Source organism: Mytilus galloprovincialis, chromosome 8 (assembly GCF_965363235.1).
Source record: "Mytilus galloprovincialis chromosome 8, xbMytGall1.hap1.1, whole genome shotgun sequence".
In the NCBI taxonomy this organism is placed as follows: Eukaryota; Metazoa; Mollusca; class Bivalvia; order Mytilida; family Mytilidae; genus Mytilus; species Mytilus galloprovincialis.
The window spans coordinates 79,820,120-79,845,809 of NC_134845.1; the positions used below are offsets into that span (position 1 = coordinate 79,820,120).

Sequence of the window (25,690 nt, forward strand, 5' to 3'; positions counted from 1 at the left end):
GGACAGGTAGACCTTGACCTAATAAATACTTTAACTTCTTGCCTTATTTGCTCTAAATGCTGGAGTTTTTGAGATATAAGCCAAAAACTGCATTTTACCCTGTGTTCTATTTTTAGCCATGACGGCCATGTTTTTGACGAAATAGAAAATAAAACACAAACTTTTTTTTATACACCCTACTGATCATTCAGTTGAAGTTTGGTTGAATTTGGTTGAGTAGTTTTAGAGGAGAAGATTTTTTAAAGTTAGCAAATACATGTATGATGAACAAATTGTGAAAAATTGTCATTAAAGAACAATAACACCTTAAGGGGTCAATTGAAAATTTTGGTCATATTAACTTAATGTAGATCTTACTTTGCTGATCATTTTTGCTGTTTACAGTTTATCTTTATCTATAATAATATTCAAGATAATGACCAAAAACTGCAAAATTTCCTTAAAATTACCAATTAAGTGGCAGCAACCCAACAATGGGTTGTTTGATTCATCTGAAAATTTCAGGGCTGATAGATCTTGACCTAATGAACATTTTTACCCCATGTCAGATTTGCTTAAATGCTTTCGTTTTTGAGATATAAGCAAAAAACTGCATTTTACCCCCATGTTCTATTTTTAGCCATGGCGGCCATGTTTTTTTCACAAAATGGAAAATAAAACACAATCTTTATTCTAGATACCCTAAGGATCATTCAGCTAAAGTTTGGTTGTAATTGGTTCAGTAGTTTCAGAGGAGAAGATCTTTGAAATAGTTTACGACGATGACGACGACGACGACGACGGACGGACGACGACGGACGCCAAGTGATGGCAAAAGCTCACATTTCCTTTTGGGAAAGGTGAGCTAAAAAGGCACTGAGACTTTGATTTTTTTTCTTGATGGCCAAAACTACTTAAAATTTAACATCGAAAAAGTTGTGAATAGACTTACACAAGTAATAAACATGATAAAAGGTAAATTTACTATAACATATCACATTATAGATCAATTACAAAGTAATAACAACTAAAGTATTCATCATGTATGTTAAAAACCTATAAACAAATGAATATCGTCATTTCTGCAGCTTTACAGATCTTAAAATAAGATAAGTTATTCAACGTTATATAAACAGCTGATATGAACTTACATTTTCGGTATCTCATTTGAAGCTGTCTCATCCTTAATAATTTCTCCTCTTGCAATTTCTCCAGACTTCCATATTTCTTTATTGCACTGATAAGAAGAAAGCATATGTTTTTAATTTTGGCATAAACTATCACAATACAACAAGACTAGAGGGTCAATGAACATTAGAACTGTGGAATCAATATAAATCTCAGCTTGTGAAAGCTATTTTGAATAAAATTGAGATTGAAAACAGGTAATAAGTCAAACAGATAACAACCAACCCAAAGCTGAAAATAGATTTTTTGGGGAACATGTGAAAAACAAATTTAAATGTCCAAAGAATAACAAACTTTCTTTAAACTTATATGCATACTTTTGCATTTGAAAAACAATGAAATAGAATATCCACACATTTTAATATATTGTGACTTGAATAGAGAGTTGTCTCATTGGCACTCATACCACATCTTTAAGGAAGTTTGCCACTCTGTTTCAAAATAACAAGCTTTTCATAACACTTGAAAATTATTGATAGGGGTCTCATAAAGAACCTGAAAGAGCCAAAAAAAAAAACATATGTCCGGGTGCTTGTTTTTGAGATATTAGTCAATAAACTTTTGTAGGGAAAATCTTCTCTCTTGATTTTTCATAGCTTTATCATTGACAAGTTTAAGCATTTTTAAAAGATCTCATAAACTATCAATAAATAACCAAGAGTTTATAACACTTTTACAGATCACTTAAAATTCTTCATTTAAAAGATTTATCAAAAGAAAAATTGATGTTAGCAGCAGCATTTTTTCAGGCATTCAAATGCATAAAACCAGAGGATTCTTTGAAATCTGACCAAAATTCCAAAACATGACATGCGAACATTCTTAGATCTAACTGTTAAGGAATTTGAAACTTACAGTTCTTCAATGTCTTTCCTTTTATAAACTGTCAAACTTTTACCACTACCATATGGACTACGTCTTGTGTACTTTGGTATCTCGTTCAGCTCTCTAAATTATAAAAAATCTAAATTTATAGATTATCGTTGATCATCTCAAAGAGATTGATTTTCTTGCTTGAACAGCTATGACAGAAGTGAGAAAAGCAATGGAGCTGCGATGACCATTGATAATCTGTTTATCACTAGTCTTTAGTTTTCTATGTTTTGTCTTGTGTAATTTTGTTTGTCTGTTTATCTGTTTTTTTATTTTAGCCATGGCATTGTCAGTTTATTTTCGATCTATGAGTTTGACTGTCCCTCTGGTATCTTTTGTCCCTCTTTTGTTTGATTGTGGACAGGATAACTAGAAATCCTACTATTGTACTATTTTAAATCTTGTTTGTTGCTGGTCTTTCATTTTTGCTATATGCTTTTCTATGTTTCTTTGTTACATATATGACGTTGCTCTGTACATCCGGTCATTGTGTTATTGTACTATGATTATTTTTTTCTATTCTTGTCTTTCATTTTTTTCTAATATGCTTGGTCTATGTGACGTATTGTGCTTCTTTCTAACATATTTGTGTGTTTTTTTTAGTGATTAAGATTATAACACAATGTTGACTGCTGTATTTTTGACATTTTTAAAAGAATATGACCATGATGACAGTTGTTATCCATTCATTTGATGTGTTTGAGATTTTCATTTTTTCCTTTAATTAGGGACTTTCTGTTTGAATTTTCCTGGGAGTTCATTATTATTGTAATTTTACTTTTTCCTGAACTAAAACCAACCTTAAAACTATGAGATATTCCACCATGGCCCGACCAGGTTCTATGTAGATATTCTCTACATACTTATGGTCAATTGGTTTCTTCATCCTAACTATAATAAAGTGAATTGAAAAATATAGCTTGTGTTATTTATTATTGTCATGTTATGATGTACAGTGGACAGATACACAATTACTCTTTCCAAAAAAACAAAAAAATTATATAATCTCCAATTAAATATACAGTGTATAAAATTTGGTTTTGTTACATTATCATGTCAGATTATACATAACAAAACCTTTAAATATACTTATTAAGAAGGGATATAGTTACAATACTGTTGTAAGGTTATTAAAGATTACATATTTTGGCGTTAATATTGATTCACTTATAGGGTCTTTGCATCAGAACTAAACACATTTATTCAAAAACCAGTTATTGGCATGACACGGGTTATGTTCTTCTCATATATGTTATGATGGTATGATACTAATCCCCTAACAGGAAGGATTGTGCCTGATATTCATATGATGAAATCATAATCTTTCAATCAGTTTAATTGAAGTCTGGAGCTGGCATGTCAGTTAACTGTTAGTAGTCTGTTGTTATTTATGTAATATTGTCATTTTGTTTATTTTCTTTGGTCACATCTTCTGACATCAGACTCTCTTGAACTGAATTTTAAATATGTGTATTATTATGCGTTTACTTTTCTACATTGGCTAGAGGTATAGGGGAGGGTTGAGATCTCATAAACATGTTTAACCCCACGGCATTTTTGCGCCTGTCCCAAGTCAGGAGCCTCTGGCCTTTGTTAGTCTTGCATTATTTTAATTTTATTTTCTTGTGTACATTTTGGAAATTAGTATGGCATTCATTATCACTAAACTAGTATATATTTGTTTAGGGGCCAGCTGAGGGACGCCTCCAGGTGCGGGAATTTCTCGCTAAATTGAAGACCTGTTGGTGACCTTCTACTGTTGTTTTTTCTATGGTCCGGTTGTTGTCTCTTTGACACATTGCCCATTTCCATTCTCAATTTTATGCTATAAAAAAAAATCCAAGAAAGTTATTTCATTTTGATTTAATTCTTAATTATACATGCATGACATGTAAGAGTCCATAAACAGTAAATTTCCACAAGTTTTTTAAATAACATTTCTGGTTTCAATTGTCCAGAAAAGCTAACATGCTACTAAAAGTTGAAATAATTTCACGTTGTAAGCGATTCTAAGGGACATATATATATTCAAATTTTTCTTATGATAATGTTTCCTTTCCAAAAAATATTTAAATAAACTTCAAGTCCATTTTTTTCTTGTCAACTTTTTACACATCAGTAAGCAATTACATCCTTGTTTACACTTATATCTATTGTATCTATTTATGTCACATACTTTTCACTATTTTCTGTTCTTTCTGCAATTTAGGATCTTCTGCATCATTTGGACTAGAAGTAGGAAGACTAGGAGTGGCTGTTTGTTCCGGTATGCCACCTAAACCTTTTTCTGGTATGCCTCCTGACACTGAACTTTGTTTTTCTATATTTTCATCTGGTGGTACCTGACTAGAACTATAATATCTTATAATACCTAAGAATTTTAGGTACTTTGGCTGGCTCCATTTTCCATAAAAGCTTATAGAATTCCTCAGGCATTCTACAACAAAAAACATATAAATATTCAAGGAAATAATAGATGGATTTAGTTTTGCTGAATCATTCAAGAGTTTTATACATGAAATAAAACAAATTAGGGGCAATGCAGTTCTTTGTACATAGACATGATAGTAGAACATGTAGAAATATGTTTTGAAAATTGAGTGCTCCCTTCAAAACCTCTTATTTTTGCGGAAGTTAAATTCATAAAAGTTACTGGTATATTGATTATAGTATCCTAATGTACAGTACTCTGTGCCATCCTGAACATGCTGAATATGCATAAAATATTTTTTACTGGACATGAAGCGAACTTCGATTAATCCATTTTTACAGTTCATTCCTTAGTGCTGAACATGAAAGAAATATTTGCCATAGGACATAATGCAAACAACATTAAGTATATGCCTGTTCCAATTCAGAAAGTGACAGTTGTTTTCAATCGCTCAATGTGTTTTTCGCTTTTGATTTTGCCATTTGATTACAGACTTTCCAATTCTCATGATTCTAGCTATTTGAATTTTCCTTCCAGTATTGTCCAGTTCAATTTGTTTGTTTTTCAACACTTATAGGCCATTTTTTGGTACAATTATTCTCTATTCTTTATATTCCAGCACCCCAATATTCTTCTAAGATATATATGTATAGATTATCGGGTTTTCTACACATTGATATCGTAAAATATCAGCCGCGAGCCACAATGTGAACCTTTTTGGCGAGTGAGCGTACCGATCGAGCTAAAAAGTTTAACATTGTGTCGAGCGGCTGATATTTTACGATATCTATATATGTAAAAAACCTGATTATCTGTTTATCGTTCTATTAATGGTCTTTTTTCCTCTCCCTAAGACAGAGGAAAGCAAGCTTGATAACGCTTCCTCTCGCATTGTGACGTCGCTGATAACTTCTCCTCTCACATTGTGACGTCGCTGATAACTTCTCTCACATTGTGACGTCGCTGATAATGCCTAGTCTCGTTTTGAAGTCTTGATACGAGAATTAATGAGTGACAGAGCAGGGTGATATAGGCGTAGGGAAGGACGATAAATACTGATACCTTTACATATAACTGGTGCAGCAATGTGTATTGGTCTGGTTCCAGATTGTCTAAAAACTGTTTGAACAATGACAGCTGTATTCTTCAACATCATACCAATTCTAGCAATAAAAATATTAAACATGTTAAATCATTGCTATTAAACATGCTAAATTTTCTGAATAAATGTACATCATGTACATGGTCCTACATCATGAACATCATAATTGTACATGTACATTGTAGAACATGTATAAATATTGCATACAAATGTAAAATTATAAACATAATGAATTCTAAATAAAAATAATGAAATTGAAAATGGAAAGGGAGACTGTGTCAAAAGAAACAACAACCAGACCAAACGTACAAACACACGGCCCAGAAAACAGAATGCCCATAAATGAGGCATACATGTAAAAACTATAATAAGGACCAACATCAGATATGTTTCCGTAATTCAGTCACTTTTTCAATCATGTCAATAGAAATTACATGTATATGTTGGGAATGAATCATTATATGAATAAATTGTTTTTAATTCAGTAAAGCTTAGGGTAGGAATGCCCTTTACCATGTTTACTGTCAGGTATCAAACGATAATCAGTTTTTATCTACGGCAACCATTAGCGTCAAATTGGTTAACACTTTAAGGGAATACGATACAGTAGCAGGGGCAGATAATAACGTTTTCAAACCTGTTCGTGTTGTTTTCGCGAGGTTGGTAACCAGAACGCTGTAATTTCGCGATGTTTCTAATAACAACGTTAACATTTCGCGACTTCTCTTTAAAAGAAGTCATATTTCGCGGAATATTCACTGACGTCATTAATTTTGGTTTTGCGAATTTCAAAAAACCACCTGCTAAAAAAGTGGCCATACCGTTTCTAAAAGACGGAGAAATCCACGGAAAAGCAGTGAGATTAAAGGAAATACTTGAGATGTACAAAAATAAATCAAATAAAATTTTGCATGACGAAATTGAAGAAATTGTGATAGACACAGAAGAGAGTACTTACAGTATAACATGAAAAGATGGAAGAAGAATTGTGGAGTTTTTTAGTCTGGCACTGAATAACTGCCAAAACTGCACGGCCCAGCGGAATCTGCTCAACGTAGAGAAAAAAAATTGCAAGGAATTGGGGTCTATCTTACTATTCGTTGCTTAAACTGTAACATGCTGAACAACATTTTACCAATAACGCAATTTGGAACAAAACGACCTGCAATAGCTAATTATGAGTATTGGTAGCTGCTTAATGTCCAGCGGCAAATATTTAATTGCACATTTATGACATCCAAATGTTATTTTAATGAAACTTAAAGAAATGAGAAAACGTATGAACCCGTGATTAATGAGAAAAATTTAACAAAATCTATGGCGCGTAGGGTAGCCGAATCGGGTCTGTTGTTGAAATCCATACACAAAAGTCATTACTACGGCGTGTTGTAATGGTTGTGCAGCTTTGCAATATTTTTCATGACGAAAACAGTTATTTTCATTTATTGATAATGAATTCGAAGTAAATAATACTATCTTAAATTCAAAAACATCAGAATCAAAATAGTTAAGTTTGTGTCGTTTTTTTTCTTTTCTTGTTTAGCATTTGGCAGCCTCCAAATTTTACGTAGAATTGTCATTGTAAGGCCAAATTTAACAGACTATCAATGAAATAACAAAACCGATTGCATGTGCAAGACTCTCATTGGTGGACAAGGTCGTATAACACCCCTATTCGTAAATAAAATAATAAACATGATAAATAAAGAGAGTGTCTCATCCTGTTCTGGACTTGAAATTGGTACATATAAAAAATTGCCGATTTTAATTGATATTTTAAAAACATATCATATTGTATGTGTATGTAGAAAAACTGTCAATAAAAGTCCGTTAAAAAGATTTCAAAAAAATATATTGGTGTCGTTTTTGGTTTGAATTTAAGCAAAATATTACCAATAGATGCAGAATTGTCACACGTTAGTTTGTTTAATTTGTTGTATTCTTTTTGTATATGAAACTGGATGTAATAGACCAAAACAAGAAAACGCCCGTTCACATGCTGTTAAAAGGGCTTGCAAATAAATAGTGTCTTTTGGTATTGTTCATCATATTTTTATTTTGTTCATTGTTTTGTACTTAAATCAGGCCGTAAGTTTCCCGTTTGAGTTGTTTTGCATTTGTCATGTAGGGGCCTTTCATAGCTTACTATGCGGTATGGGTTTTACTCATTGTTGAAGGCCGTCCGATGTCCTATAGTCGTTTAGCCATTTGGTCTCTGATTGAAATTTGCCTCATTGGTAATCATACCACGTCTTCTTATTTGTATAAGCATGTCCCTATTGTACTTCAATGTATTGAGAGATAAAAATTGAAGTATCGGCAAATGTACACTAATTGCAGATAGACAGATCAGAAAGTGTACATACGTTAAAACTCGTCGTATAGTTAGACGATCGGACAGACGAACAAAGTGTTTTCAATATAGCTCTACTTCTAGACAAACAAGTACGCCATATTCATACGTATACGCCGTAAAAAGGTTATGTAACTTAATTATCTCTTGATAAAGACATCGTTCAATATTATTCTCTTATACCGGCTGCTGTACTTCCTATGAAATATTATATTACAACTTCATTTTTGGTCGATTGAGGCAATAATGGCATGAGTTAAATTGCACAAAACAGCTCTTATTATAAAACAAGAAGTACTGCTTATAATTTAAATTTGAAAGATGATTTTCTTTTGAATGTAAAAAAAATAAAATCAAAGTACGTCGGGACCTTGTAAAATTGACGATATGGTATCAGTTTGTCATTGTTGAAGGTTATACTGTTGTCAATTTATGGTATCGCCTCACTTAATTCATAGTTGGTTCACATTTTGTCATGTCAATAATGTTGTCTATCCTCTTACAGTACATGAAGCAATTTAGAACTAATGTCGGACGGAGATGCACCTTTATACTTCTATCAGGTTTTCTTTTTTGTCGTACATCTGACAAAGCAATCTGCTAGAAACCTTTTTTATAGTCTTTTTTTATTATGAAAAGGTACCTGTCCAAATTTCGTTTCGTAAATGTTTAGCACAAATGTTTTTCTATTTTATGATTAACCATCTTATAAATTTTTATGATAAGTATCAACGCTTTGAAAAACACCTGCATATACTTGACAGCGAACTCGTGTACGGCGGGAATGATTACACAACGTTGTTGCGATTAAAACTTAATGTAACGTAATTTAGCGCCATACTGACAGACGTCGTAAAAAATTAAGGTATATGGCTTTTATTGAAAAAACAAGCACATGGACCCCAATTTTTTTCTTTTGCAATCAATCAAGTTCTGTTTCAAGAACACTCCGCCAAAATTTCAGAAAAAAATTAACGATCAATTATTTTCTGCACTTCCGAAAAGACGCAAAAATATAGTCAATTTCTTCATTTCGGATATAGCAATCTAAATCCGGAACATGATGATTTGATTTAACCGTAAACTTATTTCAGCATGTTGATGCCATGGATCAAGGGAATATTTTACAAAAAATCCGGTTAAGTTATGACTTTTCGTTCAAAAGTATTGTTACTTTCTGTAAAAGTCATAATTTATGAAATTTATGGGATTTTCTTCCAAATATGCACATTTCGAACCAAATTATCTCAAAAAGTAAGTCATGAAGGTACTTTTGTCTTTGCATTTTTGAAAAGTACACATTGAAAATGACCTTCTATCAAAATTTTAAGAAAAAATCAACGAGGGATCTCTACTGTATCGTATGCCCTTAAGATGGTACCTAACACTACAGGGTGATAACTCTGTAAAATCAGCTAAATGTTTTGATTAGGTTGTGTTGTTAAGGGAATATTAAGCTTCGTTAATGGTCAAAATTAGTGTTTGTCAAACTGATATATACATGTAACCAGTGACAGTGTAATTTTTCTAATAATTATAAATTGGTTGGTTCATTTTTTTTTTTTATTTTTATATTTTTGTCAAACATTGTGTCAAAGGGTCAAAGTAAATAGTTTGTCAAAATTTTATGAAAATTAAATGAGCCAAATAAGTTTTAATCAACATGGTCAAGGTGTTGGGTACCACCTTAATGTCATGCACATGAGTCAATGATGCATCAAAATATCCTTTTATTTATTTATCATCAGAGGCCTCAAACAATAGCATCATTTTGGAAGAAAAGTAACATGATTAAGCAAAACAGTCGATCTGTTTACCATTAATGTGAAGTCACCCCTCAAAGAGGAGGGGAGGCAGGACCTTTATCATGTTTATCGAGACTCTGAGATCAAGTGTTTTTACATGTTTTAAGCTCTGGATTTTTGGGATTAATTCTTTCGGGATCTGGGAAATCCTATTTTAAATTTCAGGGTTTAACTTTTTATAAATTCAGGACTTCAGGATTCCATGTTTATAAGTCAGGGTTTTTGGGATTAGGACCCCTCCTACCCCCTCAAAGAGGATTTATGTCAATCTCTCAGTCTCAGTCATGATGAACGTGTGACGGGATTGCTTCCCTTAGAAAAACTTAGTAGATACTTAGTCAGCCGTAAGCGGTTGAGCTAAGGAAGTACTTCTTTAGCTCAGTCGGTTAGCGCGCTGCCTTGTAACACAGAGGTCCCGTGTTCGAGTCCCGGTGGAGACAAGCAATTTTGTAATGAAATTCGTGCTCTCCAGTTACATTGGCGCCCAACAATAATAACCCACGGTTAGAAGAATTACCTAGCCAGGTTAAAATATAAATATATAAAAAAAGATGAAGATATCATCATTATAGAGTATAATGACTCTTGAGGTGGGGGAAGTGTGACGGGATTGCTTCCCTTAGAAAAACTTAGTAGATACTTAGTCAGCTGTAAGCGGTTGAGCTAAGGAAGTACTTCTTTAGCTCAGTCGGTTAGCGCGCTGCCTTGTAACACAGAGGTCCCGGGTTCGAGTCCCGGTGGAGACAAGCAATTTTGTAATGAAATTCGTGCTCTCCGGTTACAAACGTTATCAAAGAGTTAAAGCTGATTTTTTTTTCAATTTAAGTAAATTTTAAATATTTTTTGATGTCCTATTTAAACTTGTAAAATCATTTTAAATGAAAGGAAAAAAAGTATGACCTTATAAAAAAACATTATTTTTTTCTGTATTATTATTTTGCAAAGAAGTTTAAAAACATTCTAGTCATAATTTGTTCGGACTTCGTACCTTCACAGTTAACACAAGCCTAATATTACCTATCATACGCAATTTTAGGAACTATATTCCTTTTTTCGGCTAATTTTACTGTTTATCATTTTTCGGTTAATATTAGACTGGTTCTAAACCATTTTTAGCAGTAAAGGAAAACAGTAATCATAGAAAAAAAGAAACCAGTCGGTGAAGAGTAACTCGCCCCTGGTAGAACTAATTACCGGAATAGAAAGGTTGTCGTGTCAACTTGATTATTGGAAACTATTTTATTTTTAGTTTAAAGACATAATTATGTCATTGTATGATTTAGTTTCCAAAGACAAATATCTACAATTACAAATTATTTAACAGGACTTAAACTTAATGACATCATAGTAAAAAAGATAGCGAAGGCAATGAGTCCAAAATGTCATGGTCAAAAATAAAAAACCCAACTACAACATGTACAATAACATAGAATTACAAAGAAAACCAATCAATAACAGCCATGTAAACCAAGTGCTCTGAAAGTATAGATAAGTGTTGTTTTTGATGATATACTGTTAGTTGGAGGTATTGCTTTAACAATTTAACGGGCATCTAATTATTCAGAATGCCATGATATGTCATTAAATCTGTAATCATCTCTTTTACTAGAAAAGTTCGTCAATTTTGCACGTCTTTATGACGTCATTTACTAGATAGAATGCATGCCTGTAACCCTGCTATTTCAAAAGTTTCAAGCACTTTCAAAATAGTTCCTGCGCCTGATCCTAATCCTAGGGTACTTATGGAACTAATTTGTGTTCCATAAGTATGTAATCTTAATTAATGTATGACTGTCTGTCTGCCGTTAATAATTTTTACATTTTTTGTTTGAAATGTAAGCGTAATTTCATTCCACAAGGTTTTTATTCTAGGAAACTTTTTTTTCACTAGAGAATATTGGTTGTAAATAGTAACTTACAATACAGTTATAAGTTATAGATCATGTTAGAATTTCGTTCCGATTCAATGAACTTTTAACCAGTAGGGGACTATGTATAAACGTATTTACACTTTTGGTATTTAGCTGTATCTTGCCTCCAAATGACCTTAGATCGACTCCGAATCACCTTTTGACGTCAAGCAACAATCACTTTTTAATTGTGACGTCAAATATTTTAAATTATGATGTCAAAGTTTATGGGAACCTGTGTGCTTTTACGTAATGGCGGACAAATTTGCATACAAGTGTAAATACGTCTATTGCCATGCAATACACACAAAATGTTTGTTATTCATTGAAAACCAATTTCGTGGGATTTGTGCGTTACAGGTGAACTTCATATTTAAATGTTTAACAAATAACACATTTTCAATAGGCTTTGAATACAAATATGGATAAACCTACAATCAACTATCCAAGTTTTCACAAATCCACAAAAAATTGATATTTATGAGAAAAAAAAAATTCATAGTCATGATAGTTATGATAGTAATATAAATAGATTTTTCTTGCAGTTATTTGTGGCAATGAACGATGAAAGCCCTGCAACATGTTAATCAAGTGGAGATAACCTGGTCTAAAATTAGATATTTGTCATCGCTTGTTATCAAACAGTTGTCAGAGAATGACTTAGAAAACACCAAAAAGGTAATAAGAAATAAGATGATGTGGAATAAGTGCAAGTGAGACAACTCTCCATTAACATGGTCAAAGTCACAATGTGTAAATAAACCATTTTAACATGTTTAAGTCACATGTTTAACTCAAAGTATGGCGTTCCACACATCTAGCCTTGCCTCATGCTGAACATGCTGAACAGCAATTTATAATTATGTTTATTGTATTTTTTTTATACATCTGACAAAATCTGGTTTCCTTGCACATGTTGCATATTGACAGTTTCACATCAATTGTGAAACTGATTTAATGAATATTTGGTGTTAAATTGTAAATTATTCAGGTGGAAATTAGAGAAGAATTTATTAGCAGCCTTCTTTTTTCATATTTATAGCGCTATTTATGCTATTTATCAGAAAATATTGCTGTGATTGCAATTTTGTACAAATAAATTGTAAAGAGAAAAACCAACATCCTGATTTCAGTTGAAAACAGCAAGCCAAAAAGAAAAGTGATATACAGTGCTCAACAAACCACAACACTACATTAAAACCTCCTTTCTTCATTGTTTTTGGAATAGAATTATGTTAAAAAGAGAGATTACAAGTTTTAAAATTATTTGATAGTCAAGAAAAGATATCATAGATATGAACAGGATGAAGGCTATTAAATTTTTCAAACTCTGAGACTATATATTTTTCCAGGTCAAAAGACTAGAATCAAGAGGTCTTCCAATCGTACATCACCATGGCTATGTCTGTGATCTACCAATCAAACACAGGTTTGCCATGAAAAAATTCCATGGTGTTATTCGCCATCTGAGAAAAGATAATGTTGTTTCTTCCAAACAGATCGTAGAACCAGATTTGTTAGATCCTGAAGTATTTAAAGTCGTTCATAGTAGTAAATATATAGATAGATTTATAAGTGGTCAAACAACGGCCACTGAACAACGTAAAACTGGATTTCAATGGAGTGAAGGAATAGTTAGCAGAGTTCGATATGAAACAGGTAAAATATATTTTTTTTTTAACTCTCAACATCATATCTTCATAATCTTGAAAGTTGATTAGAATCTGTTAAAAGGGAGATAATTACTCAGATATTAATTGATTGTCTCCCCTATTGATATTTCTCATGTGCATGCATTGACTGTTTGTTGTTTTTTATTATTTCATTGTTATGAACAAAATCATTGTAATTATTGTATGAAATTTAAAATATACAAGGGTCAAAGATCAGTTGTATAATGAAATTCTATTTTATTTCTATACCGAAGATTCTAAAAATACTAATGAATCCACAGTAAGCATGGTAAACATGGTAAATATACATGTATGCTTTGATATTAAAATTTCTTTCTGTTACCTAGTATCAAAATCTAAGCAAAGATGCCAAGCTTATAACGTCGCTGTTATGCAAAAACCTCGTATCTCAATTTTTTGTGGAAATCTTTTTATTGATTATTTAGAATTAAATATGTAGGTTCCACTGTATGCGAAAATATCTGATCTTCTAACCAATCATTAACCTGAATTCTGACATGTAACGAAAAAGTGTAGTCGGATTGGAGAGACATTTTGTTGTTCGAAAATATCGTATCTCAAAAGAAAAACACACGGCACGGCAGCTGACATCATAACAGCTACAGTTTACTGAATCAATTTTAGGTTCTCAAAGCTAATAAAGCTTAGAAATAATGTGAAAAGCTTTCAAAATACAATATAGGTGCAGACATTTTTGCTCGTCTTGGTAATTTATTGGTTAGAAGATCAGATATTTTCGCACACAGTGGAACATACACATTTAATTCTAAATAATCGATAAAAAGATTTCAGTTTTTACTGCCTGGTGTGAAATAATCAAAACCTTAGATACGATGTTTTTGTATAACAGCGACGATAATTTTGTACGCCAGACACACATTTGGCTACAAAAGACTCATTAGTGACACTAAAATATAAAAAGTTAAACACACTCAAACCAAGATGTCGGACTAATTTGAAGTTGGATAATGCTGATGACCTCATCTCTATGTTTTTTAGCTGGAACACTACTTGCAGCAAAGCTAGCCTTAGAAAGAGGAATAGCCTGTAGCACTGGTGGAGGAACACATCATGCCTTTCCTGACCATGGTTCTGGTTATTGTCTAGTCAACGATCTTGCCGTCACAGCCATGTCATTGGTCCAGACAGGTTCTGTACACAGAGTTGTTGTTGTTGATCTGGACGTACACCAGGCATGGTTGTCGTAATATTTAACAAAAAAATGTATTTTGAGAAAATATCATTAAGTTAAAAAAAAATCTTAAAGCCAAGATGTATTGATATTAAATAAACAGTATCTTACAAACATGTATCATGACTAAAAATAAAAAAAAAAAAACTCCAAAAAACAGCCAAGACATATCAAAATTAGCAAAAACAATCTTGCAGTCAAGTCATGACATGAAACAATCAAAGTCATACATCTAAGACATATTGAAAATCTTACGAGCGAGTACAAGTTATATATAAGTTATTATCTAAGTCACAATTGATTTAAGTGTCCACATTGATTTATGTCTGTTCACTGTATTAACTAAGCATGAATTTAAACCAAACTTAACTTTCATAGGATTTTTTTTTTATGATGTTGTTATTGAATGGGTTTCATGCATATGAATGAATATTTACTTATAACTTTTGTCAACTAGATTCAAAGAAATGGCATGCTATCATATACATGCTTCCATTTATAGATTAAGGTAGATAGGGTGTCTTCCTCCATCTTGGATTTTGAAATACTAGAAAACAAGGTCTAGATCTTTGATGAAATGTGCAAATTTTTATAGTAGTAGGTAATTCATGTGTAAGAATTTTCATTATAATATAGAAAATGCCATGTTTGATCATATTTATGATTGTATTTTACAAAAATAAGAATCCTTTTGTTTGATTCATTTTTTTCCAACTTTGTCAAATAAGGGGAGGCAACTCAAATGCAAGGGTAGATAATCCAGATAGTGTTACTTTTACTATAGAATGTGTTAGGAATTTACCCATTTTTACATGTAGCAAGAAAACGAGTCCGGTGACCCCATTTTTTCTTTTTCTTATCTGAAAGCATAATATTGAAGCTATCTTCTCATATTTTATCTCAAAATTCTATGGTGTGGTTTACGTTTTATGGCGGAAAAATGGGTTTTCCATGCATAATCTATACAAAATTTTGACAATTTTGAACAACTTGTAGCGTGAAAATAAGTCTGGTGACCCATTCTTTTTATTAATGTTTTTAAACAAGCAGGATATGAACTGCATTTTGGGAAATTATTAAAAGATTCTATGGATTATAATTTAGACACCCCATCTACCTTAAACTTAAAATTTGGATAAAATCTATTTAAAAAGTTGTCTTTGATTTATTGATTAATTTTTTGTCATTTGACTGAGAAAAAAAAAACATATTTAAATTTTGTATGCAATAACCATTTAATGTAAATGTGTTTGTGCTAATAAATATTGTCTATTGTCTATTTAAGTAAACAACAGTTGCAATTGGTTTTATTCAAATGACTAATGCTAACACAAAAACAACTACAGTCAAACCTGATTAAACCGGACCCTGAATAAACCGACTTCCTGTCCATTCCGGCCGAAAATGAAAGTCCCATACTTTTCCATTCAAAAGCATTATGATGCAAATGCAAACAATGAAAAACGCAGTGAAAGTATTTCAATTTATCAGATTTAATTTATAATCAGAGAGAACTTTTACATGCAAAATGTCGGATGTCACAAGTCATTAACTTCTGGTCAAAACGGAAACCTGAATAAACCGGCTCACTGTCCAAACCGGCCCTTTTTCATAAGTTCGTAGCCGGCCAGTTTATACAGGTTTTATTGTACTGTAAAAACAATAGACACAAATCACTGAAATAAGATTACCCCAAGATGTGCTCAGTAAGATGTGTAATTGAGAGGATTAGATTTTACTATCATACAGATTATATAAAAAATACATATTTAGAATAGTGAAAAAAATATATATTTAAATACTATGGATTTTATTCTGCCTTAATTGTAATTGGCCAATTGTAATTGAAGGACGCCTCCGGGTGCGGGAATTTCTCGCTACATTGAAGACCTGTTGGTGACCTTCTGCTGTTGTTTTTTTCTATGGTCGGGTTGTTGTCTCTTTGGCACATTCCCCATTTCCATTCTCAATTTTATTTTGGGAATTTGGGTCCTCAATACTCTTCAACTTCGTAATTTGTTTGTCCTTTTCCTTTTCTTTGATTCCAGTCTCATTGATGAATCTTTCTGAGATGAAACAAATATTTTAAATCCTCTGTATCTATAATGAGTTTATTTATACCTATATATGACTGGTTATCACTTAGTTGTTGTTTGTTGTTTTTCGGGGTGATGGTATGGCCTATACAATTACTTATAACTATAAAGATGTTTATTGTTTTTCAGGGTGATGGTACGGCCTATATTTTTAGTGATAATAGTAACATATATACCTTCTCTATGCATAATGAGAATAATTTTCCCTTTCAAAAACAAGAGAGTGACATTGATATTGGATTGAAAGATAGGATGGAAGTAAGTAAAAGTATACTACAGGGAGATAACTCTGTTATTAACAAAGAATTTACATGTCAGACCACCAATTATTCTCTTACGTATGTAAGAGTAGCCCTAATCTGACACAAAATAGTGCCTTTGATGTCCTTGTTTACTTAAGGAATCACTTAAACTAACCAACAAATTTTCAGAAATGAAACTTTTGGTGAAAGAAAAAATTTTATTAGACCATTTTGAGTCAAGATTTACTTGTCTTTGAGTTTGCATTAAAAATTCAGTATTAATGCGCTCCATAGTTTACTAATGTAAGATTTCCAGAAAACCAGCAGTTATTTTGGTAGTACCTGTGTTCCTAAGGTCAGATTTTTCTTATAACTCTTTAAAGGTAGGTTGAAAATTGACATGTAGAAAGGTTATGCATGTACAATTCAGGACATACCTGGTTTCTATAAAGTTAAACTTAAGGTAAAATATTTAGAAAGCTGGGAAAATAATTAAATTTGATTGAACAGATAGGGATTTTTAATAGGTGGTCTGACACCTTAAGGTATACTACAGGGAGATAACTCTGTAAAAATCAACTGAATGTTTTAATCACTGTCTATCCTGAAATTTTGTCTAGAGGTCAAAGTAAATTTCTTGTCAAAATTTGATGTGAAAATTAAATGGGCCAAATTAATTTTAGTCAAGATGTTTGGTACTATCTTAACAAGATGATTATAGGTCATATAGCTGATTAACTGTTTCGGTTTTTACATATCCTTGCAATTGGCTTTCAAATATTCCTTTTTATGTGTTCTTGATGAAGGTTAACCAGAAAAGGGCTTCAGATGTATGAAATCTATAATGTGTTTGTTTCATTTTATATATTATATTATTTTTCAACAGGATAAGGAATACATGAAGATTTTAACAGACATTTTACCATGGATACTAGACCATGTTAAACCTGACCTTGTATTGTATGATGCAGGTGTTGATCCACATGAGAAAGATGAGCTTGGCAGGCTTAAGCTAACTGATCAAGGTAGATAATATTCACCATGTTAAATTTGGTAACAAATGTTAAGGGCTGTTCAAGGAAATAGTATGTCCTCCCTAGTGAAGGCAATTTAAAAAAAAAATCTGTGGGTGGTTGTATTTTTAATACCAAAATGCAAAGGGAGCGTTCTTATCTATTTTTATTTCTTTGGGTGGTGGGGGTTGAAAAAGTGCCGTCCAGGAGAGGGGCCCATAGTAGGAACGGCCCTCAGAGGTTAATGTTGCTGAGCAGCTTAATAATTTAGATGAATTTGGCTATTTATTTTAGGTAATTTTGGCACATAGCTCTTCAACGGTTTCGGTACTTAATCTTATAAATCTTCAGATTTCAAATGTTTGTCTTTGAGTGTTCCTGATGAAGGTAAATCCAGAAAAGCGCTTCGGACGCAAGAAATTATTAAACGTGTTGTTTTCAATTTTTTAATGGTTAATCATGGTAGTTTTCACAGGGTGTTAGTATTTGTCATTTAAGTCGATGAAAATGAATACCCTCCCCAAAATCCACCTGTTTTTATATAGAAAAACAAAGGATATGGGTATCAATATGGTCAGAGGAGGCATGAACATATTGGGTACTTTTCAATACTGTGAAAGTACTTTAATTTGTGGGTATCAATTTGCGTGGTTTGAGCAATATTTACACGTTCCTGGGTTTTTAAATTTGTGGATTTTTGTTTTCTAAAAACAATTGAAAAACTAAGCCTATAGAAACGAAGGTTACAAATAGTCTTGATTGAAGGAAATTGCAAAGTAAACATTGACCTGTGTAAATCGTAGTGATAACACTTATTAACCCATGATAAAGTTATCGCCAGATTAGAGACCATCAAAAGTGTTAATTAGGCCATTAACATGTCAACTAAAGAAAACAGAAACATAAACAAATGCTATAAACATATTTCGAATTGTCAAATAATTCTTATCAAAATCAAGCCTAGCATGAAATTATTATTTCCCATGATGTATGTATGTGAGAATTATGAGGATATAAAATGAACACTTTATCATATTAGCATATATATACTGGAAATTGGCTTTCATTGATCAAAAATATTTTTTATGGAAATTAAAAGATCAAAAGTTGTACAGTTTAGGTTATTAAAGATTAAATGGTATGATCCTGCATGTGGTTGTAGTTCTGTGACTGCTATTAAAGTCTTCTCAGATTTGGCGTTATTCAATATATTCTCTAGATCATATCAGTAGTCAAACCTCCCAATGGGGATCTTTCCATGTCTTGATTTGGACATAGATGTATTACATCTATGATTTGGACAATGGTTGTTTTATTTCATTGGACACTTAAATTTGTCGATAAAGTCATCCAAGAAAGCCATGAAAATTGGTACCCCACGAATAAAAGTACTTTTACAGTACCTTAAGTGTTACAGAAAAGCATCTTTATTCCACTACCACCTCCATGGTCTCAGAGAAGCATGTTCATTTAGAGGGAGGCCTAGGTTTCCAACTTTTGCCAGGTCTAACCAAAAACTTTAAAATTGGTATGTGCTGTTTCTCTGCTACTAATTCATGCAGCATTAAGGATTATGAGCAAAAACTGGTTTACTCTGAGTTAGAATAATGTTTTCAAGTAGGATGACATGTCTTCCTCGGAACTGGTGGACTAGCAGGTTAAAAATGCACAGTGTGTTGGTCTAGTGTAAAGCATAGTCATCAATAACTTTGTCAAACTTGGAATGAATTTAACAAGACTTTGACAGAATCTTTTTTTCAAAGTGCAGTTTCTAGGATAAAAAAAATGATTCAGTACTTTACTGATAAATACACCTTATCGCTATTTGTCCGCCATTGCTGGAAATCACACAGGTTCCTGTAAAATTTTGACGTCATAAAACAAAATGTCTGACGCCACAATGGAAAAGTGATTGTTGTTGACGTCAAAAGTTCAAGCGGACGGGTCAGCCGGGAATAGCGATAAGGTGTATAGACCTAGTTTTTGGCTGAAAACATTACACGTTTAATCTGACAGCAAAAAGCAGGCTCCATGGAACCCTTTACAAATTTTGATTATTTCTTAACAATGTTAACCTCTTAAAAGGTCATATTTCCTGAGTAATAAATCCTCATGTGGAGCAGGATCTGCTGACTTTGCTTGAGCACCTGAGATAATCTCCTAAGTTTTTAGTGGGGTTACTGAGTCTTTAGTTTTCTATGTTGTGTTTTTTTTTTGTATTTTTTGTATTTTGTACTATTGTTTGTCTTTTTCTTATTTAGCCATGGCCTTGTCAGTTTATTTTCAAGTTTTTAGTTTGAAGTGCTCCTTAGTATCTTTTTCTCTCTTAATACATTCTTACAAATCAATTTAAAGATTGAAAACATATTTTTTACTTTCAGGTTTATTTGATAGAGATTTCTATGTGATTGATTCATGTCATCGCCAAGGGATACCTGTTGCCACGGTGATAGGGGGTGGTTACCAAAGAGATCTGAATGCTCTTACATTAAGACATACGATAGTGCACAGAGCTGCATCAAAGGTTATTGTTTACATTAATTAAACTCATCATTTTATGAATTTAACATTAGTTAGAAATCTTTTCATTTATGTCAATTGTTAGTGTAATTTTATAACATTAAAATCAAAATATTAAGGAATATTACTCAAATGTTGGTAACTTTTCACTAAAATCCAAATAACATAATTTTAGAAACTATAAGTCACAGTAGAGCCTTCAACAATGAACAAAATTCATCCAAATTATATAGCAAGCTGTAAACAGGCCTCAACCTGACTACTATGGTTTCATTTATTTTCCACAGGTATCAATTTTTGTGGATTGCTGAAAACTTACATATTCTTGGATATGTGATTTTGGGGGTTTGCAAATATCTCTCTGTAAACAAAGCCTATTGAAAATATGTTATTTGTTGAACATTTAAATTTGTGGTTCACCTGTACCAAGGAAATTTGTATCCAACGAATAATAATGAATCCACAGTAATGTAAATCTGCCCGACATGTTTTACTGTGCATATTATAATTTCATTAGTCCCTCCACATATGAATTAAATTCTCCTATGCTGACACATAATTCATAATTTTTGTTTCAATTTTTCAAAATTTGAAATCACATGTAAAACTACTTTCTCATCGACTAAATATTTTTTTTTTTCAGATTTGGAATGGATCTCTAGTTTACAAATCCTGAGAATGGGACGATAACTGTGAATGGTTGCTCATTTACTAAGCAGAATTTAAATTTGATTTATAAAGAGAAAAATGCTGCTAACCAGAAGATTTTATATGAACTTTTGTATACAGAATATTTCTCTTTGGAAGAGTCATAAAATCCTGTAATTTATTTTATCTACTATTCCAGTACTAGAGTCTTTTTGTTAAAGCTTAATCAGTGATAAGTAGTTTTGGTTTAGATATGAATTTTTCTTCTACATTTATTTATGATACATATTAAGTTTTTTTTAACAAGTATCTTTAAAAAAAAAAAATTACTTGTTATTTTAACATCATATTGCAAATGTATTTCTGTTGCAATATATAAAATGATAATCACACAATTTGTGTTAAGATTGATTATACAAATATATGAAAGTGTCTCGTAAACTTAGATTGTTCTTTTTTTCGTCCCTAATACAATGCTTGGTGGAGGATATAGATATACAGTGAATCCATCCGTCTTTCCATCGGTATGTCCTTCCATCCTTCAGTCTATCCATCTGTCTGTCTGTCCAGTTTTCTGAGGGCTCTCACATCTACAATTCTTGTCAAACGTTTTGAAACTTATATTATAGGTTTATGTCAGTAATGTCTTCGACGAGGTTGAAAATCAGTGGCGATTAATTATTTTTAAAAGAGTTTTGCCCCTTGAAAATATTGTTCATATGGAAAATTGCATTGTAAGTGCTCTCACATCATACATGTGATTCTTCCGGCGCGAGTCAAAATCGATAGGGAGAGAGAAAAAGTCTGAGAAACTCGAAATTGATATGGTAAAAGTCCGAGAAAAATGGAAGTTTCCTGTTGTGTCAAAGGTAAAATGAGGTTGTAAAAAAGTTAAAATCAGCCTGAGGTGTTTAGGATTAAACTGTATATACATGTACCATAATAAATCAAAGATAATAGGCAATTACCTGGTGATCAACTAGCTAGTTTAGACACAAGCCTGGTTGATTAAAAGTGAAATACTGACAAAGGATTAAATTGACTTATTGTATCAGTTGTATAAACAACGATTTATTTGATGCTGTTGAAAACATGGAACATTTACCAGGCGCGGATCCAGAGAGGGGGTTCCGGGGGTTGGAACCCCCCCTTTTTTTTGGCCCATCAATGCATTTGAATGGGAGCATATAGCTGGAACCCCCCGTTTACTCTGGGTTGGGAACCCCCCCCCCCCCTTTTTAAAATGGCTGGATCCGCCCCTGTTTACTGAACTCAATAAAAATGAAATCAACTCAAATATGATATTTATGGCTTGTTTTCTATCCAAGCCAATGGAATACCTATATAAGTATAGTTGTCTTGGACTGTTCTAAAATTTTAAAATTTGACAAAATGCAAACCGTATTTTATCACCAAATACCCCAGCAGCAAATAAAAGAAGACCAAGTATCTAGCCAAATTCAACTCTGCCTGGAGATCTGATTTCAAATGGTGCAGATCCAGTACCAAGGGTCAGGACCATGCTTACTACACTTCATGCAAAGCTGACTATGGTTGCCCTAATTACTGGACCAAACTTATGGAGACAGCTACCAACAGCAAGCCTACAACTCCATCAATTTAACACCTTCTGTTACAAGCATGTTCAGTAGTGGTACCAAAGTTGACAATGTACAAAAAATGTAGCTTAATCAGAGATACTTTTTGCCAACTAAGTATGATGGCTGATCACTTTATCTTGAATTATACATAATGAATAAATATTTGAAAACCCCTTATCTTTTATTTTTATGAAGTAAAAATGGATATGCAGGTGTTTAAAGGTATGGAATTATTGTTCTTTTAACCAAAAAAAGGAAGATATGCAGTTTAAACACACACAAAAAACATTGCACACGTCGATAAAAAGGTCGATAAAAAATCTCCAGTTATGAGACCAAAACTCCAGCTGAAAATTTCCAAATCTCCAGTTGTGGCTTGACAACTAACTAGATGCTTTAAGTATTGGAATGGAAATTTTAGAGAGCATCCAATTCTTGGAGTGTGATCAAACACATACAACGAGAGAGGGCGGGAGGGGGGGGGGGGGAGAAACAAAATAGTAGTCGATAGTTCGTCCTCTAACGAACAAGAACTTCACCAAACCAACAAGCTGGGCCAACAAACGAATGCTATCTCAGAGAGAGAGAAAGATTTAACCTTCATCCTTAGATCAACTGCATCTCGAAATATGATTTAAATCTAAAGGTCTCGTGACTTCTCGTGAGATGTCGCTTAGGATATAGGGCTATCCTAAGTGACACCACACTCCAAGTACCTAGATGCTTTTAGTATAGGAGCGTGAAATTTCAGTTTGCATATCCATACTGAGTCTCAAGATTGTTACCATTGGAGCAAATTCCTATCCGTCCATCATACCTTATGAACTATTAATCCCAAAACTCACAAAAACAAAACCCAAAACTAACCAAAACTAATTCTTTAATATATATGAAAGACAAAACCATGATTATTAGCAAACGTTAAATACAATACACTGAAAACTATTTTAATACAAATAACACACTCTTGAAAAATGAGAAGTTAGAGAAATGCTGAAAGCAATTTGGTTGTGTCACCCACTTCATCAAATGGTCTCTCAGCTGTTTGAGGTGAACGAGCAATTTCCTTAAAACGGGAACCTACAGAGTTGTCTACAAAATTGTTTATCCTAGAGTATCTATCATAACTGTTTTGGCTACTACAAAAGGCTTATCTATGACCCACAGTTTAAAAAAAACGCTCATCATGACAGAGCCTAGGTTTGGTTACCTCTTCAGTAAGGGGCATTACCAAATGAGGGGGGTCACAACAACCAACTCTACCCAATACATATAGATCCATTTCTGACACGGTCTAAAAGAGTCGACTTAATAAATTCAACATGATTCTTACAATTAAGTGCATTGTCAAAATACATACAAGGTGTCGTAGCCGAGTCATACATTTTCCCTTTAAAATTGCCTTTGAAATGCCTGCAATGATTTTAATAGTAACCCCATTTTCTAACCATTCTAAAACTTCTGCAGAAGGATTAAGTTCCCGACAAGCTTCTAAATGTTTGTGCAGATTTCCTGTGATAAAGGATTCTGGCTGTCTAAAAGGTAGATTTTCTACATTAAAAATACTATTTTCTGCTACTTCTTCTACGCGGGGAACGGAAAATTGAGGTAGGAGAACTCTTCCTCTGTAATTCACACAAACTTCTTCGTTTTCTTTAAAATCAATACTGCTAGGGTCAAATAATGACTTCATTTCCCATTCAGATAAATCAAATTTCATTCTCTTTGGACTATAATCCTAAAATGAAAAAATTACAGAGAAAAAATTCCCCGACCTCCATTCCGCGTGACTAACAATAAGCCACTAAGGATTAGATTCCCATGGAATGAATGTCAGAAAACTTTGAAACCTTACGAAATTTTTACGGAAAAACAAAACTACTCCTTGTTCAATTTCGGACAACGAGTTCACGTGATGGCCATTCTCCTTACAGAAGAAACAAACGCCCCTAGTTCTCCTTTTGAATCTAGGGCGAAAACCTGGGTTTCGCATCATACTTGAATCACCGAAATGTGAAGCAGCGGGACCATTTACCGGGAAACCATTACCATAACCTACAGGATTACCATAACCTACAGGGAACGGATTATAAGGGAACGCTGGGCAAGGATATGGAAAAGCTGACGGACCCGACACACTTTGAATTTGGTTACAACCCTTGCTATCAACCTTCTCATCAGTTTTCTCATTGTTCCTAGCATTCCTTTGCCATTCAGCAATAGTAGCTGAAATCTTTTTTATCTTCTGAAGACCCAAGCAATTTTAAACACAAATTAGAAATGTCATTATGATTTTCAAATTGTCTACAAGCCTGCAAGGCCTTACTAAAGAAATCAGCCTCTGGGTGACTTGCTTTATTAGCACACTCAACCAAAAACCTCCCGGCCAAAAATCTAACACTTTTTAAGGCTTCTGTAACTTTATCCGAAATTTGCTGATTTCTTAAATTGTCAAAACTGTTTTCCATTTTCCGAAGTCTTCCCTCAAGATCAGAACTAGTTTTAGTTGATGTAGAAATACTACCCGGGGTATTTTGAATTTGTGGCCCCTGGTCACCAGCCATTGGTGTAGCAGGTCTAGTAGTAGATGCAGCAGATGCAGCAGACGTCGATGCACCTGAAAGATCCATATCAATTTGTTACATTCACTAACTAAGATAACTAATATACCAATATTAAACACCAAAAGCTAATAATCTAGCTTACAATTATTACCTAAAAATATTCATTTCGGCTAAGTGTACTTCATTGACATAAAAATATTATTATTGTGAGCATGACATTTTCCCCAATTTTCAATTCAAGCAACACTGATGAGAATTTACTATTCAAAATATTGATTATCTGGCAACCTTTTAAAAATAAATTGGCATACACTGAAAATTGAAAATGCACTACAATGTAGTTTCCCCAGTAAACATCTTTCTACAAGTTCTAAATCGAACACACAATTTGGTTATGATAGATTAAGAAGTACACAGAACGTACTGGACAGAAAACTTCTGACGTTTTTTCGTCCAATCGATTGCAGGTTTTATTACAT

The 25,690-nt window shown here is 32.9% G+C and overlaps 2 protein-coding genes across 2 annotated transcripts in view; one reads left to right on the forward strand and one right to left on the reverse strand.

Moving 5' to 3' along the window:
- LOC143042643 (proton-coupled zinc antiporter SLC30A9, mitochondrial-like) overlaps window positions 1-10,837 on the reverse strand; it is a 41,330-nt gene extending 30,493 nt beyond the window's left edge. Inside the window, exons 1-6 of the mRNA XM_076215052.1 lie at window positions 10,749-10,837; window positions 5,534-5,634; window positions 4,217-4,477; window positions 2,841-2,931; window positions 2,023-2,115; window positions 1,131-1,216 (exon numbers count right to left, since the gene is read on the reverse strand). Coding sequence (XP_076071167.1) covers window positions 1,131-1,216; window positions 2,023-2,115; window positions 2,841-2,931; window positions 4,217-4,477; window positions 5,534-5,627 — 625 coding nt within the window. The 5' untranslated portion in view covers window positions 5,628-5,634; window positions 10,749-10,837. The remainder of the gene's footprint in view (window positions 1-1,130; window positions 1,217-2,022; window positions 2,116-2,840; window positions 2,932-4,216; window positions 4,478-5,533; window positions 5,635-10,748) is intronic.
- Window positions 10,838-10,884: 47 nt separating this feature from the next.
- LOC143042644 (uncharacterized protein SYNPCC7002_A1628-like) lies at window positions 10,885-21,487 on the forward strand. The gene is made up of 8 exons (XM_076215053.1): window positions 10,885-10,937; window positions 12,187-12,319; window positions 12,994-13,300; window positions 14,335-14,528; window positions 16,753-16,881; window positions 17,752-17,890; window positions 20,260-20,402; window positions 21,042-21,487. The coding sequence occupies exons 2-8, from the start codon at window positions 12,206-12,208 to the stop codon at window positions 21,072-21,074; spliced, it is 1,059 nt and encodes a 352-aa protein (XP_076071168.1). The 5' UTR covers window positions 10,885-10,937; window positions 12,187-12,205; the 3' UTR covers window positions 21,075-21,487.
- The last annotated feature ends 4,203 nt before the right edge of the window (window positions 21,488-25,690 follow it).